We start from the raw sequence: 22,365 nt of genomic DNA on the forward strand, positions 1-22,365 counted from the left end.
AAAGATGAAAACAAAGGAAGATCAACTGAATAGAGAAGAAATGGAAGTTCCATCTCAAACCTTGCAAACCAATCTTCGAAGCATCAGAAGTTGGTATACCAGATGGTGCAGCAGCTGGTGAGAGACCTTTGAAAAACATAGTAGTCTTCACTTGATAATTACAATTATTTGAATTTTTTTTATTTTATAATTTAATCATTTTATAGTCTAGCAAAAACTAACATAAACTATACTCAGAACTTTATCTAACTATTAGAAATCATTATTTGAGAATTATAATTAGAATTTTGACCAAGAAGAAATTACAGCACGGCTTATTTATATATAAAAAATTTCCAGTAAATAAACACAATATAGCGGATATCCTATCTTTTTATTTATATTCTAATATTTTATACCCAAATAAGTCTTAATATTATATATAAGCACAGTGTGTATCTACGTATTTTCGTGGGTAGATGGAAACATATATATGTTAGTTATAAAATTTGCTCATTTGAAGTCAAATTCTAATTCTCCTAACAGATTACTAGCGATTAGTTAAAACCATATTATTACTGTTAAAAAGGTATTAATCTCTCCTCTCTCTCTCTCTCTCTCTCTCTCTTTTTTTTTTTTTTTTTTTTTTTGGTTATGCAGAAAAGTGTTTTCCCCTTGAGTAGACTTCCAAAAACACTTTCACTGTAATTTGAAAGAGCAACGATTCCCAAAAAAGCCTACATTTCCTGCCTCCTTTAGTTCCAAAATTTTTCATATTAAACCAGGTTCTGATTAACAGAAATACAAAATGAAAAATATGGACAAGGCATAGATCTAGTATCCACAGTATGCAAGTGTCATCTTGATGGCTTAGAGATAACTCTCCAAGTAAAAAACTTTCATTTTCCACTTGTGAATGCAATAAGTTTATTCTCATCCACCAAATTAATCAAAAGTGATGCTCTACATCTCAATTGTCTGTTCTTTTCCTCGAATGGTAAAATGAGAGTGGATAAAACCATAGAAATACACTCTCCATCTCACTAGGAAAGAGTAAAACAAAGGAAGATCAACTGAATAGAGATGAAAAGAAAGTTCCATCTAAAACCTTGCATACCAGTCTTAGAAGCATCAGAACCTGGTGAGCTAGTTGGTGAGCTAGTTGGTGAGCCAGTTGGTCCACCTATGAAAAAAAACGGTATTTAGTTGATAATTACAATTGTTTATAAGTGAAAGAAATGCATATCACATAGCATAAATTTTGATTTGTCATGATCAACTGTTTAAACATGTTAGCATCATAAAAAGTTTGGACGATTATGCTACATACTATTATTTCATACAACAGCCAGAGAAGATATCAGTGTAAGAGAGAACTGGTTATCATTTCTTATCTTGCAAACATCAAAGTTTTTTATTTTTTTTATTATTACTTTATATTAAAATAACATTTAGTATTCACATAAATGACTTTTTATTATCAAGATTAGTGTGTGCGTGTGCGCTTTCCTATGTATACATAACACATGTCATGTGTGTTTGTTCTAAATTTTGTCCCCTGGGCTCAAATTCTGGCTCAACCAAAACATATACTGACCACTAATGATCTCTTAAAATGAATTCCTAGATGGTGAGATGGCCAATGTATGTATTTGGGTAATATGAAAATACTAAACATACAAAAATCAAAGCACTGCAACAAAGTTATAATAATTTGTACCAACCTGCAGGACAAGTGGACTCAGTGGCAAGGGTTGTAAAAATGTTTTTGTTATTGAAACCGGAATAGGCACAGAAAGTTTGGTTACAATTTGTCGAAGTTGTGACATTGCCAAGATATAGACTGCTTGTACCATTACAATGCACTGCAGGGCAAGTTGACCAGGTTTTGGATGATGGTTTCAGTCCAGAAGCCTCACATTGTAGTCTGGCCGCACAAGCAAAACAACATAAATTTAGAAACTTGAAAAACTCGCAAACACAAAGGGAAGAAATTCAGTAACACAATATCAAAGAGCCATTCAGTCATACACTTACATATAGTTGTTCAATGAGGAACATTTGCAGTTCACACAATCGTTAGCAGTGTAGGCATAAGTGCCATTGGCAACAAGTAAAGGGTAGTCCAAGGAGCTGGTGTTTACATTGGATGTACAAGCTGAAAATAAAACATTTGAGCATCATTTATTCATAGTATCCACAACACCAAATAAAGCTAAGGACAAAGAATTTCAAGAAAAACATCATGCACTGTCAGAATTCAGAAGTCAAGGTAATATTAACTAAGAGTCTAGGACATATAATTGGTCTTATAAGTAATTTGAATCTTGATTATACAAAGCAATTAGGAATATAATTGGATCCTGGTTATATGATAGTCCTATGAGAAATGAGGACGAGCTGTGACCAATTATCATTCTCCTTAATTATAGATAGATACACACTCACTTCACAAGCAAATTCTATATGCTTAGAGCAATATCAATGACACTTTTTTAACATATGCTAAGGTGGTAAATTGTAATAAGAGCAACATCATTTTCATATGATCCCACAACTAACACAATTTTTAACTATGGACCATTCGCAACAGGTTAAGTTAGTAGTTACAAAAAGAAATTATGTCCCTGAACATTTTCTACACTAGTTACATATATACCTCCAATAATTGAGTCAATTATATATACAAGTTGCACCTACGACTATAACGGAGCAACTTGTCACCATTAGCTAATATCCAAGATAGTGAATCTATTCACAAAAAAGAATCCTAAGCTATGTGGATTCTCATCCACCTATTTTATGTCAAATATGTGAGAGAAAAAGAGTCAGTGCAGAGAGCACTTTTGCTAACCTATAATGGGGGACTTTGGTTTGGACTGTATGGGCTTAATGGATTTGACAATACCAACTCTATCCACTGGTTATAGGTAACCAAAGGGCCATACTAACATTCTTTCCTTTTTTAATGAAAGCAAGATTTCATTTTTCCTAAATAATAACATGCATTCTTAATTGGGTTTTCTTTTGCTAGACCTTCTCAAGCAATATCAAATTTTCAATATAAGCCAATTTTTCCAGGTCTATACTTTATAGTTCATAATTTTTTAGAGAACTTATAGTTCATAATTCATACCTTATAAGACTATAAGGAAAATAATGCAAGAGCAGCGCAAAGTCAAATAAAATTATTTTGTGTCCTTTGGATTATATACGCCAGATTTTATTTTATTTTTTCTTTAAATTATCCATTATTTGCTGTTTATTCCTTATAGTTCCTCATAGTTTTAACAAGTGTTACCCTTACCTCCAAAAAAAAGTGTTACCCAACTTTTTTTCTAACTTCCTTTTTTTTTTTTCTTGCACTTCTTTATATGTTGAGAAAAGCCTCATGGTGGTCTCATAAATATAAAATATTAAAGGGAAATTTTGTTATACACAATGTACACATTGTGTTGACTATAAATCACAGTGACTTATAGTCAACACACTGTATGACAATTAATAAACACAGCCCAATACTAAAAGTTCTAAGGAATTTTTAATTTTTTTGAGAAGAATTCAAAGGAATTTAATTAAGTATTATGCGCATGATGATAATAATACTAAAGTCTTCTTTCTTTCTTTCTTTTGTTGAGGAAAATTAAAGTTTAATTTAAAGTGACATGCACATGATGATAATAAATTAATAATTTTTCAAAGTTGTTAATGCCTTCACATAAAGCATGTTTTGTCACTAATAAGAGTTTTGATTTGTCACCAGCCTCGTGCCCAGTGGGCAGAGGCCTAAGTCCAAAACAAGATCGTGTTACGAGTTGGATTGATAAATAATAATTATCAATTTCGTAATGACGATAAGGTGAGATATTAAGAAATAATTATTAAAGTCGTAACGTTGCGATTACAACACAATATAAAATATTGTTTCAATAGTAGACTTGTATGTAAAAGTCATGCGTTACACCATCCATTAGTTTTCATCTCAAGCAAATATGAAAAATGATCAAGAATTTTATAAATCAATAACATTGATATTTAAATTTAAGATACCCATTTCATGATAACTTTTACCATTAGCTAAAGATAGCAAAAGTGTTTTTTTTTTTTTTTTTTAAACAAAAAAGTGAGAGAGATTCAACATTAGGTTACTTTACTCGGGTTAAGTGTCCATTTGACAAATATTATTTTTGTTAACTTATTTTATTATTCAGTTTATTATTACTACTATTTATGAGTCTTACTATACTTTTTAATGTTATTCATAAATTCCACTTTACTATTTCAACTAACTTTTACTTCTATTGACAATACATTTAGTAAAAAGTTTTTAGTTTTAGAAAATAAGCTAAGTATGTGTTTAGTGGATTAGTGTACTTAGAGATGGCAATGGGGCGGGCTGGGGCCGAAGGATGGGGTCTTCGTCTCCGCCCTGCATGGTTTTGTCTTGCCCCATCCCCATCTCGCCCTACATGACGGAAATACTTTCTCACCCATCCCCGCCCCTTGGGGCCCTGTAAAGCCTCGTCTCACCCCGTAAAACTCTACTTTTTGTTAATTTGCCCTGCAACTAGTGCAATTTTTTTAATGAAACTTATTTCATTAATAAAAATATACTTAAAATTACAAATTTATCCCATCAAATCAAATCAATTTTTAGAAAAAAAAAATTGAATAATATATCCAAATGTTTAACAAGACAATCATAATAATAATAAAAATAAAAAAATCTCATAGTATAACACATAACAAAATAAAGACAGAGAATCACATTGGATAGAATAAAATATGTTAATATTAATATGTTTGTTTAAATAGTAGGGTTTTAGGGTATGAAAAATTTACAATTATAACCCTTAGTAATGCGGGGCGGGGCGAGGACGGAGAGGGGTGGGTCTAAAAAGTCTAAACCCATCTCCGCCCCGCCCCGTGGTGCGAGGCTAAAATCTTGCCGCATCCTCGCCCCACCGCCTTTGCGGGGTGGGGAAAACCTGCGCAGGACGAGGCGGGGAGAGGCAGATTAAACGGGGCGGGAAAAAATTGTCATCCCTAAATATACTGATCACCGAATACATTAAGAGTCTGACACGTGTTTAGTGTACTGATGCACCGGACATAAGCCGTCTTCATTTTAACTTATTAGTCTCCATTTTATCTTAGTCGAAACTTTACGAATTAAACTAATCTATCCAAAGAGGATTAAAGAGAAAAGTTGAGCAAAAACATAATAATGGTAAAAAGGCAAAAGGTAAAAACCTTTGAGAGGAACATCAAGAACTTGGTAGGGCTGAAGATCAGTAGCACTAGTCATCCCATTGAGCTTCAACAAAATAGGCGTTGTAGTCCCAAACTCCGCAGCAATCTGATCCACCGAGCCCCCAGGTTGCACCACGTGTGCATAATGAACGACCTTAACACCGTCCACTTCATCACAGCTACAAGGCAGTGGGATCCGCAGCACTTGCCCGACCGTAATATTGTTCGCATCGGGTATATTATTAAACTCAGCGATTTCCTGGAACGTTACCAATCTTGAGAAAATCTCGGCAGCGATATGGAACAGCCCGTCGTCTTTTATCACCTTGTACTCGGGGGGACTGTCGATGACACCTGTCCCGTTTTCGCAGCGGCAAGTGATGGGGATTTTGATCGTCTGATTCGCTTGTACGGTCGGGTTTGATGACGTGGAGGCGTTTAAGCCGTTGGCTCCTAAGAGGTCGTGGAATCTCTTGATTTGGAAGAGGGATTGGATGGAGGAGAGGAGGGTGGTGTTTGGGGACACGTAGCCAACCAGAGAGTGACACGTGGAGTTTTTGGTGGTGGTGCAGTTGAAAGCCGCTGATGTGGTGGCTAGAGTGATGAACAAGAAGAGTACACCCACCAACACTTTAGCATAACCCATCTCTCTCTGTCTTTAGCTCTCTAGCTTTGAGGTTAATTTGTTTTTTAGTAATTTGTGAGGAACATAGATGAGGTTTTAAGAAGAAGAAGAAATGTTGGGGAGAGAGAGAGAGAGAGGAAGGAATGAATGAATGAATGGGAAGACTTTTCTTTAGAGTGTGCGAAGACTTGGAAATGGGAACTTGGAAGTGGGTAAGTTGTAATAGAATATTGGAGTACAACGTTTCTTAATCTTTCAAGCTGTCTTTTGTTTTGTTTATGGGTCTTGTTGAGGAACAGCATGGCTTATATGTGAACTCAATTATTTCATTCTTTGTTATTTATTTTCTTTTTTTTTTTGGAGTTAACTTTTTAGACAACTCTTCTTTTGTTTTTGGGTAACTTGTTTATATATATATATATAGATAGGTTGAATTTTCTTATAGTACTCAATTTTAGTTTATATATATTTATTAATAAACATATATATTAGGAAGAAAGGGAAAAGACTCATTCACATTTTTCATACCTATCTTCATGAGAATGACTCAAAAGAGTAGAGATTTATAAACTATTACAAGAGGCGGTTCAACAAATGAAATTATGAGACAAAATATTTACATCTCTAATGACAAAAACAAAATCGTAGCATGAAAATAAATTTAGTTTATAATATTCACTCATAATGATTGTTCTTCATGATCAGATTAAGATATCAATTGATTTTTTTTATAATTTAAATTTCTTATTCAATTAAAATAAACATTATCTATTACTATTAGAATAAAATATAAGTTTTTTATTATTGTATTAACCTATTAATGACACTATTTAAGTATCATTAACAAGTTAAAAACTGAGAAAAAAAGAAAAAAAAAGAAAAAGAAGAAGAAATTGTGAGGAGAATGAGTTGTAATCTCAATCCTATCGCACAAACCATTTAGGAGTTAGGACAGCTTAATAGAAGGCACACTTTGCACTGCGGTCACATTCACACACGGAATTGTGTTTTTTTTTTTCTGACTTTGAACGGTTGACAGGTCAACGAACTCATCCCCAAACCAAACTGATGCTGTGATGCGTGTGAACTGGGTCTCTCAGTTAATATTAAAGTAATGGTATTTTTATTAAAACTAGTTTATTAACAAAAACATTTTCTCAGGCATTTTCTTTGATATAAACAGGTACTACTATTTTTTTCCTCAAAAAAAAAAAAAAAACAGGTACTACTATTTAGTATTTCCACAACAATTTCTCTTCTAAGTTAATATTATCAACTTTATTATCCAAAAAAAAACAGTGATGATTTAGATCCCACCCATCTTCATTTTTCCTAGTGACACACTAAAGAATTAATGGGTCAAGGGAATATGCTAAAATCCATTACAAGAGATCCCCTATGGACTAATAAATGGGCATTTTCATTAGTTTTCAACTTTTCAATATTCAAACATAATTCCACTTCCACCGCAAATTCTTGATATAATTTTGTTTGTAGAAGTTTCCAAATCTTATTGGTCAATAGTTTGATTTTCCTTTTGTTATATTGTATTACATTTTTTTTTTTTTTTTTGATGGGATATTGTATTACATTTGGTATAGCTTATATTCATTTGCTTGATCTTAAAATAGAATAAACACTATTACTTTTTATGGGAAAAGAATAAATTCTAGATTTATGTATAGAAAATGTTAACAGATGCCTAAAAAGTATTGATTTATAAAATCCTTTTAGTAATTTTTATTGAGGAAAAAAAACAATTAATTAATTGTTTTGAGGGCTTTTTATAATAAGTAATATCAAAACTTTTCTAATATGGTTTATTAAGAATTGCTCTAATAGGTAAGAGCACCCATTAACATGACCATTTATGCATTTATCTTCAATGATACGAGAATGTAATATCTGTTGTGAATGAGTTTGAGACCCTAAAAAACTCATGGCATTCTCAATTAGACATTTACCTTCTTTCTTTTTACTTTTTCCAGAAATTTTAAGAGGATTATAATATTTGTTATTCAAAATCTATTTATAAAAATTGATTATATCTTCCAAATTTAAATTTACACTTTCTTCACCAAGAAATAATACTTCTTTTGGCTTATTCATCTATCTATGCTTTCGGCATCATTTTTTTTTTAAGTTAACTAACAAACTCTCAACAAATAAATTAATAAATAAAAATAAAAGGATAATCCAAAAGCGCAGTGGCTTTGCCTTAAAAGAAATTTTCTATCATTTTATGATAAACATTAACAAGTCATGCAAAAAGATTTTATTGACATATTGAGAATTGAGAATCTGAGATTCCTTGAAGTCTAATATCTGTGAAAGCTACTAATTCATGTGAAAGTAACATAACTTTTGTGAAAGCTACTAATTCATGTGAAATTAATTATTTATAAGCTGCAATAGACTACTTTCACAAGTTGTGACAAATAATATGTTCCTAAAAGGATTATTACAAATTTTATTACATAAAAAACCTGTAGTAGCTTTAGAATGAATTCTACCAATTATTTTCTCAAAAAACTCTACCAATTACTTTTTTTTTTTTTTTTTTTGGGTGCAACCAATATATATATATATATATATATATATATATATATTATTGGGGTTTAAGACCAATTAATGACCTATGAAACAATGCATAATTGATTTCTTCTTTTTTATTTTTTGGGTAAGCGTAATGCATGGTTGATGGTTTTATAAACTTCGGGCTTTGTCCCATAGAAATAGTACAAGATGGCGTTTTGTTTATGTTTTTTGGGCTTCAAGGTGAGGATTATCCGCTTAACTAAAGTTGAACGTTAGTATTTATTAATTCATTGCAAAGATCAATTATTGACCAATTTATTCAATCAAAGTCATAATTGTTTAATGTATTAATTTAAGGCTTCACTTATTTGCACTTATGTGATTTTAGGTCTAAAAAATCTCGAAAAATGTGTCAACTTGACACTTAAAAAAAAAAAAAAAAAAAAAGACTCTTATCAAATACTATGGATCAATAAGTGATGAATAAAGTTCATCTCACACTTAATATTTTATGTTTTATATCTATCAATAATTTGTATTGTCGCCTAAACTTTTAAAGCTACACAATTTTATACATCAATATTTTAATTTTTTTTCATTTGAATAGTCTAGTAATATACATGAAGCCACGCTTAACTTTGAATAAGTCCTAGACATAAATTTCAAAAAAAGTAGTACTTAGTGCAAAAGACACCAATTTTTGTTGGCCTGGGAAAAGTCAGGAAAGACAACCTTACATACAAACTTTTCAAAGAGCTAGACTAATTCCTAGACTCAAACATTGACTTGTAGATTTTAGTGGAAGAAACTTGTCAATTGCCATTACACAAAAGCCCGACCTCTTAAACACACATTTCAAGTTGCACAATTTTCCTTCAAACTAGATTTTAGCTTTTCAACTTATTTTATGGCTACTTATAAAATCATTTACATGTACCAAATCACATATAATTAGTCAAATCATTTAAACAAGTTATTGATTATTAAGAAAATTTCATGTGACTAAACGTACATGTTAATCTTGTCAAATTGTCACTCAATTGGTTGGAGATACTTACCTCCAATCCTTGATAGTTTTAATATATAACACATATAAACCGTTAAATTGATCCATTTTAAATATTAAAGCTATTTGTTCATTGTATAAATTCTCACTTTCAACTTTTAAAATAACTTTTTTCGCATTAATACCAACGAATACATCCTTTATCCAAGTTGGCTAACCAGTTTATGATTGCTTTATTAGGTCATCGTGTGAGCACAAGAATGTCACATTGAAAATTAAATATAAGAAAATTTTGACTTTGGAACACAAATGATGATAAGGATGGGAAAGAGTCACCACTCCAAAATGACGATAATGAATAAAGATGCCAATTGACTTGCTCGCTTGAACACTGACTAAATAAATAGAAACTTCTTGTAGCTCCAACAATGACCATGACTATGAACAACTTTTTTTCTTTCTCAAATTATTGTTCCTGTTGTTGCGCCGTGAGGTTGGGAGTATTATACATGGTATTGGAAGATCATCTTATCATCAACCCAGCCAAAAAGTATAAGTCATCATTAGTTTTCTGCAAGTTCAGTGCTTCTCATCTAGTTCTATTCCTTGGAAATCCTGTGCTTTTCTCGCAATAATTACGTCTTTCTTAAGTCACCCCCATTTGGTTCATCACTAGGGTTAAGTAATTACTGGGCAGTAATGTTATCTTTTGTGGTATTTCATGTCTTGTTCTTACCCTCTTAATTCAATGAGAGTCACAATTGCAAAGCCTAATAGGGCACAAAAGAGGGGAAACTATACACCAATAAATATTTTAAAACCTTACTAAAGGAGAAGCATCTTGTCGATCATAAAATGAAATGAATTATAAGTGAAATCGATCATGTAATCCAATAGGCAATAGGTCACTTACAATGAGGTGATGGATCCTTCTCAACACACACACACACACACACACACACAAAAAAACAAAAACAAAAACAAACAAACAAAACAAACATCGAAATGATGGATCAAGTTCAAATTTTTAGCTACAATGGAATTAAGTTATTAGGACATTGAGTGAAAACTGTGAAATATTAGTAGTTAGTTTTCATAAAAAATATTTAGTTTTCATCAAAAATATAGTCACCAAAGGTGTGATTTTTGATTACTAACTACTTCCTCCATCCCAAATGGTTGAACCATGATTGGATCTCAAAACCTCGAAAAAACAATATATTATATCATATCCTCTTTTAAAAGTTAGTAACCTTGAGTAAAAAGAGGATCCAATAAAAAATAAATGATAATATAATTAATTCCTTAAGTACATATCATACTTGCATAAACAAACAACAACAAAAATGATAAATTTAGAATAAAAATGGAAAAATTATTAAGCACCAAAACAATGCAACAACAAATCTGTCCGTAATCCATTGACATAAGAAGAAAAACAAGCAAAAGTCATATTTAATATTTTAAAATACACTATAAATAAAAATTAAAAACAACATTTTTAATTTTGAAGTGGAGGATAATTTTAGAAACCTGCCCTTAAGCAAAGGGTAGGTTAATATAACATTTTTAATATTGAGTTAATAAATTTTGGTCAAACAGATGTTAAGGGGAGGTACTTACCCTTAATTTTTTTACAACATTGCTAAAATACCCTAATGATGTATGGTTTTGACACACCTAATGATGTATGGTTTTTGGTATGCCAAATGCTAAAAAATTGCATTTTTTAACATTTGACACACTTGGTTAACAATGCTTATTTTTAAAACTCAACTTCAGGGCTACAATTTCACCAAAAATGTTTAACAAATATATAAATATCCAAAAGTTAGTAACATATATCTTTACGTTGGATTGGTTCGATTTATGAATTTGAATATTATGTCTCGGTCTTGGAACGATACTTCCTACGATGCCTGGAATAGATCATTTCAAAAATAAGACATATAATTGAAGCTCATAAATTTAACCAATCTTGAATAATTAGGTTCAAGTGGTACAATTAGCATAATTTGTATAACTGTGGTTCAATACATGACCCAATTTTTTATTTTTTATTTTCATCCATTTCCATTTAACTTTAGCTGAAATGCTTTTAGAAAAACACCCCATTTGCAAGTCAATGGAATATTTATGTAACAATAAATTTATTAATTTCATGTAATTTAGTTATGAAAAATTATTAGATACTCCCAAAATATCATAAATGCGTACTTCCTCCTCTCACATGAATGGTAGATCCCACTATGAATTTAATTAGTGGAACCTACCATTCATGTGAAAGGAAGAAGTATGCATTTATGATACTCCAAGAGTACACAATAATTTCCCCTTAGTTACAATTGAAACTTAGAGAAAATTAATTGTAACTTATGAAACTAATACTTCTATTACTAAATAAATATTTTACCCATACTTACAATATTTTGCAAATGGGGCCACTGAAAAATTCAAGAATAAGGGCTCGTTTCTTAAACAAGTAGGGATGACAAAATTAACCCAAATCCATTTGTCCATCCAAACCCCCCACTTAAATAAGACCCAAACCCATCCAATTATCAATTGAGTTAAATGGGTATTAATTCAATTAAACTCAATTGACATTAATGTTTATTGGGTTTTAACTAAGTACCCAATTAGACCCAAGTATCATTTCTATAAATCACCCAACTCTAAAATCCCCAAAATCACTCAAAAAGATCAAAATACCCCCCCTAAACTTAGAAAATGACCAAAATACCCCCCCTAAACTTAAAAAATGACCAAAATACCCTCAAAACCTTTATTAAAAAGAAAATTTCAAAATACCCCCTAAACCTAAAAAATACCACAATACTCCTAAAACCTAAGAAAATGACCAAAATATCCCCCAAAACCTAAAAATTAACCAAAATACCCCTAAACCTAAAAAATAACTAAAATACCCCCTAAAACCTAAAAATTGGCCAAAATACCCCTAAACCATAAAATGACCAAAATACCCCCTAAAACCTAAAAAATAGACCAAAATACTCCCTAAATCTAAAAAAACACCAAAATACCCTCGAAACTTAAAAATTGACCAAAATATTTTGGTAATTTTTAAATTTCACGAGTATTTTGGTCATTTTTTTTAGTTTCAAGAGTATTACAATCATATTATAGGTTTCAGGGGTATTTTGGTCAATTTTAAGTTTAGGGAATGTTTCGGTCTTTTTTAGGTTTCGACAGTATTTTTGTTATTTTTTAAGTTTTAAGAGTATTTCGGTCATTTTTTAGGTTTAGGAGATATTTTAATAATTTTTAGGTTTCAAATGTATTTTAGTCATTTTTAAATTTCAAGAATATTTCGATTAACTTTTAGAATTTGCGGGTACTTTGGTTAATTTTTATGTTTCAAAGATATTTTGGTCATTATTTTAGGTTTAGGGTATATTTCAGTCATTTTTTAAGATTCAAGGGCATTTTAATCATTTTTTTAGTTTTAGGAGAATTTCAATCATTTTTTTAGGTTTTAGAAGTATTTTGGTCAATTTCAATGGTTTTTTTAGCATATTTGGTCTTTTTTAGGTTTAAAGGATATTTTAGTAAATTTAAAGAATTTTACGAGTACTTTGATCATTTTCAAGTTTTAGTGGCATTTTGGTAATTTTGATTGTTGGGTAAGTGGGTGAGTTGGGGTTTTCCATAATAACTAGGTTGAGTTGGGTTTGAATTAGAAATATTTAGTTAAATAAGCAATAAATAGATAAATGAGTTTTATATACCTAATTTAATTATGCCCACCCCAAACCCACACATTTAAAAACCCTCGTACAAGTACTGAACCCCAACAGCGTTGAGGTGCATATTCATTTCTTCCAAGTTCCGAGTCAACAAATATTTTGAAAAACACAAGTAACTAGGGATGGCAATTTTTCCCCGCCCCGCTTCGCCCCGTGCGGGTTTTCCCCGCCCCGCAAAGGTGGTGGGGCGGGGATGGGACGAGATTTTAGACCCACACCACGGGGCGGGGCGGGGATGGGTTTACACTTTTTAGACCCACCCCGCCCCGCCCCGCATTAATAAGGGTTAAATTGTAATTTTATTGTACCCTAAAACCTTACTATTTAAACAAAAATATCATCAACTTATTTTATTCTACCTAACGTGGCTCTACCTCTTTTTTCTCTCTAGCAAAGTTGGAAATAAGGTACCAATTTTAACTTTTTTTTCTTTTTTTTTTTTTTGTCTTTATTGGAAACAAATTTATATACTATTGAATTGATGATTTCATTCATGATTCATACGGTCTTTCTCAACTTACTTTTCATCATGAACATAATATAATTTTTTTTAATGAGTTACGGGTTTGTGGCTCTAAATATGTGTCTGTGTCATTGTTTTTGTAATTTTGTGTGGGCATTTGGCTGCTTAACAACACTTTTTCTCTAAGCTTGTTAAAATTTTATTTTATCATGTTATGAGATTTTTGTTGTGATATTGTCTTGTTAAACATTTAGATAATATTATTTAGTTTTTGCTAAAAATTAGTTTGATTTGATAGGATAAATTTATTTATAATTTCAAGTATATTTTTATTATTGAAACATGTCATTTTATTTAAAAAAATGGTAATAGTTGTAGGGAAAATTAACAAGAAATAAAATTTTACGGTGTAGGGCGGGGCTTCGCGGGTCTTTGCGGGGCCTTAAGGGGCGGGGATGGGGTAAGAAATTTTTCCCGTCATGCGGGACGGGGCGGGGATGGGGCAAGAAAAATCCATACGGGGCGGGGGCGAAGATCTCATCCTTCGGCCCCGCCCCTCCCCATTGCCATCCCTACAAGTAACCTGCTCGCCGCTAGGCATGTTTTGTTTAGGATATTCATTAAGGTGCTAATAAAGAGCTTTTTTTTTTTTTTTTTGGTTGAAAACATCACAAAATTTAGCTCACCAAAAATATTTTTAAAAATATCATTCGTAACTGGATTGAGGGAATTTGAGAAATTAATTTCAACGTATGGTACATTTGGGACTTTATTATGATTGAAGTATTTGAAAATAGACTCATTTCTATATTTCGAATTTATATAATCTCTCTAGAAAATGAAAAAAAAAAAAAGTTATAACAAAACCAACAACATGAGTATATCTAAGGATTTCTTTTCTTTTAAGAATATTACTAACCAAACCACAAATTAGTACACAGAGATAGAGTTATGAAAGGATAGGAATGTACCAAACCCTCTCCTTAAAAAGTGTTTTGTATGGTGCTTGCAGTTGCAGCCAGCTCTGTTAGCCATCACCTCATAAAGACAAGCCAAAAATATGGGACTTCACCTCATGAAAAAAGAAAAGGAAACATGTTACTGACCCTGGTTATCATTTAACTAAAAGTTCAGGACTGACAAAAAAAAAAATGGCAGAAGAGAAAGAACTCATCAGAAGCAAGTTCAGGACTAAATTTCATATTATTCTTGCAGACCAAAAACAATGACAACGTACAAAACTTCATTGAATCTCCTTTTAGAAAAATACAGACATGGATATATAATGATGTACATGGAAGAATATATGTATACCAGAAGAAAATATAAGTGCACAAACAGTGAAAACCAAATACAAGGTAAAATAATACATGCACAACAACATGCTGAAGTTATGAGCTCTTGTTTTACAGACCCCATTGTGCCTGATTTCGAAAGCTTCATTATCATTTTAATACACACTAGCTAATCTATAGTCTGTGGCCTGCCAATCTTAATCTAGATGAAAGAAAAGGAAAATAAATTTTTTTTTTTTTTTTTTCACTTATGCCACCATATGGTTTTAAGCTAACAGTCTACAAATTGTTGTATAACCTGTCAGCATAAAACAAAAGTTGGCTTAAGTCAAGAGTTGATCTCTCGCTTTGGTTGTTTTTGTGCTGTGTGTATGAGTGGGTGAGGATATTTATAGAAGGAACTAGTGAGAGTGGATTTCAAATACCAATGGTTAATAGTTTTGAAGGGTTTTCAAGTCCGGTTTGTATTATTGGTTTGTGACTTGTGAGGGAGAGCGGAATCAATTCTGTAGTCTGTACATAACAGAGCTGAGAGCTCCGCAGATGGTGACACAAGCTGGCAGTACTTTGCATGAGGAAGAAAGCTATGGTAATTGGCGGATTTCAAGGGCGATTTAATTGGATTTCAATCCAAACTTGCAGTATGAACGAAGGTTCAAGTGTCAACACAGATCTTTTTTTTTTATCTGAGAGAGGATTCTCTGTACGGTTTTAAATTTATAGGTTCAGAGATAAAAAGTGAAAAAGTGTGAGTTGAGGCAGTTCCTTAATAAATGAAAATTTATTCATAAATAGTTTCATGCCCTTAAAGGCAGAGTTGCTTATAAGACTTGGACCATGGAATTAAAACCCAAATTCAATCCAAATTCTTGAGCTGAACAAGGGAAATTTTCACCCATGTGACAAGAGTACTATGGCCAAGAATTGTCACCCATGTGAATTTTCCTATAACAGAGCTGAACAAGGGAAATTTTCCTATAAAGCCAGGAGTACTATGGCCAAGCTCGAGCATTGGTCCAAAGAGAAAAATAAAAGATTAAACTAAACTTGGTCAAGCCATTGGAGCATTGCTTTGGAAGTCAACACTAATTGTCACCCATGACTAAAAGTAAATCTATGGAATTGTCATTAAATTGGTTGGAGAAACTTTCCTCCAATCCATGGGAGTTTTAATATAAATTTAGTTAGTTGAAGTTTCCAAATCTTGGTCTGAAAAAAAAATATATATATATATTTTGTATTATGATTGGTATAGCTTATAATTATATGTTTCACAACAATGAGTTTGTCAATTCATAAAGGACTCACCACTTACGTCACTTTTTTTTTTTTTTTTTTTTTTAAGTTTAGTTACAAACTTAGTTGTAACATAAGAATATAACTCTTGCTAAACAAATTAACATGACTACATATTTTAAAAATCTTATCGTTGAATTGTATGTTCTTTATGTTTTTAGAACACATGTCAAATTTCATGTCAATCGAATGTTATTTATTATTCAATCCTTAAACTTATTTTTTATGTGTAATTTTAGACTACAAATACTTGAAATTTAAACATTTGATTGATAACATATCTATTAATCTTTCATCTTATTGAAATTTTGCAAATATGAAAGATAAGAAGAAAATGTAATTCAATTGTAGATTTATCAAAATTCACATCCAATAAAAAAAATATATTAAATAGAATTGTAACCTTAGTCTACAACCTTGCCAAACGCTGTATTTTTTATATACTAATAATATTTTCTTTAAAAAAAAAAACAAACAAAAAGTCCATAAACATACACATTGCCAAAAAAATCTATTGTGTCCGTAGACAGCAAAACCACAAACAGCAATAGCGTGGCCTTATCCCACATAAATATAAAATATACTCCAATAATTATGTTGGAGATTGCAACCCTTGCATAAACTAGAACGCTACTTCCACATCCCTGTTAACAAAAATATATACATGAATCAAATGCAAGAAAATACCATCTAAAATAACGTTTTAATTAATCCAATGTGTCAATATTGGTAATTAGTTCGTAATTACTACAAGAATCCTAGACTAAATTCACTATAAGGTGTCAATATGCATCTATACTACTATAGGATTAGTTTTAGTTAACAAGAAATAAATATGATGGACAATACTCTATAGTCTACACTATAAACATTTTACATAAGAAACCAGCGTGAATCAATAGAGAAAGTATCCTATGGGACACTCTCTCCATGCCAGCAACTTGTTTGGTGAGACTACCCACTAAAAATTGGACATGTGTAGTGAAATAAAAATACCATAATATCCTTAAAGTTTTCAATAGCCTGCCCATTTTTCCCACTTTTTTGTCACTGAAACACCAAACATTTTTCTTTTTTCCAATATTCAAAACACACAGCTCTCTCAAAAACAAGAAATACACTCCCTATCACTTCTAGCTGCTGACGGAAAACCACATTTGCCGTTGCAGGCAATCTCGCTCCACCCAGAAAAGTTCCAACAACTGCTCCAGCCTGACTGCAACACTGCAAAACACCGGAGTAGAGGTTTTGGCAATTGAAGGGCGATGGATCAACTGTTTCCACCACCCACCTCACCTCTATTTCAAAATCCACCCACCAAAAAAAAAAAAAAAATGTGATTAGATATGGTGAGGATATTTTGAAGTCACATTTTTGGTTTTTTTGTTATTGTGTTGTATCATTTATTTGCCAAAGTTCATCCATTTCTTTTATTTGTAGCACTATTTTTTTTTTTTTTTTTCAGTTCGTCAAATAACCTCCTAAAAGGAACCCAATTCCTTCATTTCTAATTAGGGCCTTATTGAACCAATAGTAAGTTCGTTAAGTGGCTATTCCATTTTTTATTCATTTTGAAAAATTCCATTGGTTGTTTTTTAATTTCTATATTGTTGCTATGCAGGTCCTTTGTTTTTAATTGGCGGATTTGATTCTTGATCAATAGGTATGAATTACTAATTTTTAACAATTCATTCTCATTTGTAATATAAGTTTTGATGAAATATTACACATAAAAAAAAATAAAAATAAAAAGGTATTTGAGGAAATACAGTAAATACTCTGTTAGTATTTGAGTTAGGTGGAAATTATAATATTTTGATTATAGGTATGATGCCCAGTTGAGTGTGTTATGTGTTTATGGTTGAGATACAGGAGCATTGCCCCCTTCCCTTTGTCTGGGCATCATAGTATTTACTGTGTGTTGTGTGTTTACTATCTATGATTTCAACAGTGTATATGAGCATTAGTATTTTTTTTTTCTTTTAATTTTTTAAAAGCTCCCCTTTGTCTTTTCTAATTGTTTATATGCAATGCTTTTTTTTTTCTTGTTTTCATTAGACTAATGCAATGGAGTTTCAAAGAAATGTTATTGATGTGGCTAAGAACAATGATGGAGAAAAAAATGAGAATGTCATTGATGTGGATGAAGGCAATGATGATGGAGAAAATATTGAGAATGTAACTCTTGTTGAAAGTGGTGAAATCAAAATAGAAATGCAAGTGTATTCTGAAGAAGAAGCATATAACATGTATGAGGAACACGCTTTAAAGAAGGGGTTTAGCATTCGAAAAGCAGCTAGACGAACAGTAAATGGTGTTGTTAGGCAAAGAGAATTTTTTTTGTTCTAAACAAGGTTTTAAAGAATTTGAAAACCCTTTTGATGTGAAAAAATAAAATCATTTAGAGACAAGGACAAGTTGTTGTGCTAGGATTCGGTTTGATGTGAAGAATGATATCTGGACTGTGTCACATTTCAACGATATACATACTCATGAATTTGCAAGTCTTGAAGAAAGGTGTAATTTGCGATCAGGTAGAAAAGTGCATGGTAGACATGGGAATATACTTAGCAATATGGTTGGTGAGGGTATAAAAGCAACAAAGTCATACTCCTTTTTAGCAAAGGAAGTTGGTGGTGCAAATAATCTTGGGTTCTTAAGGCGAGATTGTCACAACTTCTTGCGGACTGTAAGAAAAGAAATAATTGAAGCTGGAGATGAGCAAAGTATTATTAATCATTGCAAAAAAAGGCAAAGTGAAGATCCAATGTTCTTCTATTCAATGCAAGTAGATCAAGATAATAGAATGACAAATTTCTTTTGGAGAGATGGTAGGTCAAAATTAGATTACGACTCTTTTGGAGATGTTGTTATTTTTTATACTACTTATCGAACCAATAAGTACAACTTAATTTGTGCACCATTTGTGGGGATTAACCATCATTGGTGTTAGGACATATGTGTTTCACATTAAGAACATATGTCATGATTTTATGTAATTGGTTTATCCTTTGACAAAATGCACTTTACTTGTATTTGGGTAGATTTAGGATGTATTTAAATACTCAAGAAACCAAGTTTCAAGATCAAGTATTGAAGCCTTCAAGTCTGTCCAAGAAAACAAGTTCATAGTGCAAAATCATTAAAACTCGACAACTGGCTCGACAGCTGTATCTATCGAGCTTAAAAAAGTTGCTCAATGTTGCACTAGCATTGAGCAAATTCTGTTCAAGCAAATTGTGACCGGAGACGAAGTTCTTGCCCTAGTTCATCTCTTTCTCTTGAAGAAGTTGCTGTGTATGTGCACCGTAGAGTTTTGTGACCAAGCATCTTCTTGATCTTCATCGTGTGGATGAAATGAAGAACTTTGCAACCAACAACCTTCTTAGTTGGTGATTGAAGTCGCGTACTGGGATCTGCGCAATTGGTTAGTCACGTACTTGGGAGCCGTGCATCGACAGGGGAACTGTCACTACAGAACAAGTCCAATTGAGCATTGGGGTAAGGGTTCAACTATAGGTTGGTAAGGTACTTGGGATTCCTTTACTTGTAACCGCTTGTTGTAATAATAGTAGAATTTCGGGAATGGTGACCTGAAAATCAACCGGTGAGGTTTTTACCGTTAAGTTTTCCCCATTCGTAAACAAATCACCGTGTTATTTATTTTCCGCTGCATAATTAGTTTATTGGTGATTTGTTTGTGCTACCACGCGTTTACATGATAAATTGAATAATTAATAACTTAACTAATTAATTAATTAATTTCTATCATAAGGGGTCATTCAGTTTATGGCCTATCAATTGGAACAATATTTTATTTTGTTGTGCATTTCTAGTAAATGAGACTATTGAGTTATTTATTGGTTGTTTGAGACTTTTTTTACTGCAATGTGAGGTAAACAATCAATATCCATTTTTACAGATCAAGACCAAGCAATGAAAAATGCAATTAAGGAGGTTTTCCTTAAGTCCCGACATCGACTTTGTTTGTGGCGTATTAGTCAAAATGCCAAAAAAATACTTGCTGGGCTTTATAGCAATCATGATTTCCATGAAAGTTTCAATAAATGCTTATATGGAAATATGAATGCAATGGCGTTTGAGGCAACTTGAAGTGCGATGATTGAGAAGCATAAGCAACAAAATAATGATTGGCTTAATAGGTTATACCATGTTAGAAAAAAGTGGTGTCCAAGTTTTGATGTAGACTTCTTTTCAGCAAAGATGAAGTCCACCCAACGAAGTGAGAGCACAAATAGTGTTTTTCATAAAATCATGAAAACTTCCTTGCCGCTTATTTAAGTTATTGAATTTTATGAGAAAAAAGTGGCACAAATGCGTCAAGAAGAAACAAATGAAGATTTCCATTGCAAGAATGGTGTACCTGCAAAAGTTAATAGGTATGGAGGTATGTTGAAACATGCTGCTAATGTTTATACTCTTGTTTTGTTTAAAATGTTTGAAGATGAGTTCTCTTTAGATAGAGGATTGAGTTGTGTTGAAACTAAGGCCTTGTTTGGATTTTTTTTTTTGATCACTCATCACTCCTCACTCAATTTTCGTCACTCATCACCCATCACTCATCACTCATCACTCATCACTCAATTTTTCACATCCGTTTGGCATCATCATCTAATTTTCATCACTCAATATTTTTCACACTATTTATGGGCCCCACACTTGTCACTTTGTCAAATTTTTTATTTATTTTTTTCAGTACCTAAACTCACTGAATCCAATTAAAAAAAAAAAAAGCCGGAAACCAAACCCAGTGAAAGAAGAAGGAAAAAAAAAAAAAAACAAAAAATACAGCCAACGGAGAACCCAGCCAACGTGAAAGAAGAAGAAAAAAGAACTAGCTAACGTGAAAGAAGAAAAAAAAAAGAAAAAAAAAAAGAAAGAAGAAAGCCAACGGAGACAATACTGAAAGAAGAAAGAAAAGTGGAGAAGAAAGGGAAAAAAAAATGTCAAAAGTTGAGGTTGTGGGTCCCTTTATGTGTGTTTATTTACAGAAATGCCATTGAGTTATGAGTTATGGAAACTAAAAACAGCCAAAATGTGTTTTCAGTTTCCATAACTCATAACTCAAAAATCAGAGAATTGAGTGATGGAAACAGAGTTATGGAAACAGAGTTATCGTTTGCCAAACGGATATTGAGTTATGAGTCTCACCATTTTTGAGTTATGAGTTATGAAAACTGAGAATTGAGTTACCAAAATTGGAAATCCAAACAGGCCATAACCGTCATGATAATGAATTTGTTTTTTCACTACTTGGTGGTGATAGTAACAGGGTGCATATTATGTATTTTAACCGATCTAATTTGACTATTTGTTGTGATTGCAAGTTATTTGAGATTTTGAGCTTGTTATGTTGCCATGCTTTAAGGGTGTTTCTTGTGAATAATGTGAACATGATACTGGACAAATATATATCAAGTAGATGGAGAAGAGATGCAAAGAAGTGGTTGACTTGTGCTAATTCATGTCAATTAAATGAGAAATCTACTCATGCATTGTGAATGAGCGAGTTAAGTCATATAGGGTATAATCTTTTTGATAAAGTTGCTTCCTATAATGAGGTGACCAAATTTGTCAAAAAGAAGTTGAGTGAAGTGACATGGGAGACTGAACAGATGATTATGGCTATGAATAGGGTAGAAAATGTTGGTAAAGAAAGTCATCAAGAAGATTTTACAAATGATGATGATTTACAAATTTGCTTAGTTGGTGATAAACCAATTCTTGATCCACCACATGTGAGAACGAAGGGGGTATCCAACAAAAGAATAAAAGATCTGTTGGAAAAGGGAAAGAAAAAAAAAAGTTAAAGGTGCAACCACTTCTCAAGTTCCATGAGCTAGTTCTATGATGCATAGTAATTTCAGTTCTATTAATTCAAATATTGTTTTCCTTAGTTTTATCAATTAATTTTAATTTCCTTTCTATTCCTTTTTGTTTAGGAGAAGCTACAGCCTTGTTTTTTCCCCCTGAGATGTGTTGTGATTACCCTATGGTTAGCTCTACAAAAATGTTTCCAGAAAGTTTCTTTTTGCCACAATTGAATCAAGTACTTTCTATAACTGAAGTTCATCATATTTTTTTATTTATTATTATTTTTAATTATGATATTTTTTATGTAG

At 32.0% G+C, this 22,365-nt stretch overlaps 1 protein-coding gene across 1 annotated transcript; it reads right to left on the reverse strand.

Annotated features, from left to right (window-relative positions):
* Positions 1-856: 856 nt before the first annotated feature.
* LOC115968795 (lysM domain-containing GPI-anchored protein 2-like) lies at positions 857-6,097 on the reverse strand. Its single transcript, XM_031088295.1, has 4 exons — positions 5,233-6,097; positions 2,017-2,137; positions 1,704-1,906; positions 857-1,162 (listed from the first exon to the last, which is right to left on the reverse strand). Exons 1-4 carry the CDS (start codon positions 5,876-5,878, stop codon positions 1,023-1,025), a joined length of 1,110 nt encoding a protein of 369 aa, XP_030944155.1. The 5' UTR covers positions 5,879-6,097; the 3' UTR covers positions 857-1,022.
* Between the last annotated feature and the right edge of the window lie 16,268 nt (positions 6,098-22,365).

The sequence above is a fragment of the Quercus lobata genome, chromosome 11 (genome assembly GCF_001633185.2).
Source record: "Quercus lobata isolate SW786 chromosome 11, ValleyOak3.0 Primary Assembly, whole genome shotgun sequence".
NCBI classification, from domain to species: Eukaryota; Viridiplantae; Streptophyta; class Magnoliopsida; order Fagales; family Fagaceae; genus Quercus; species Quercus lobata.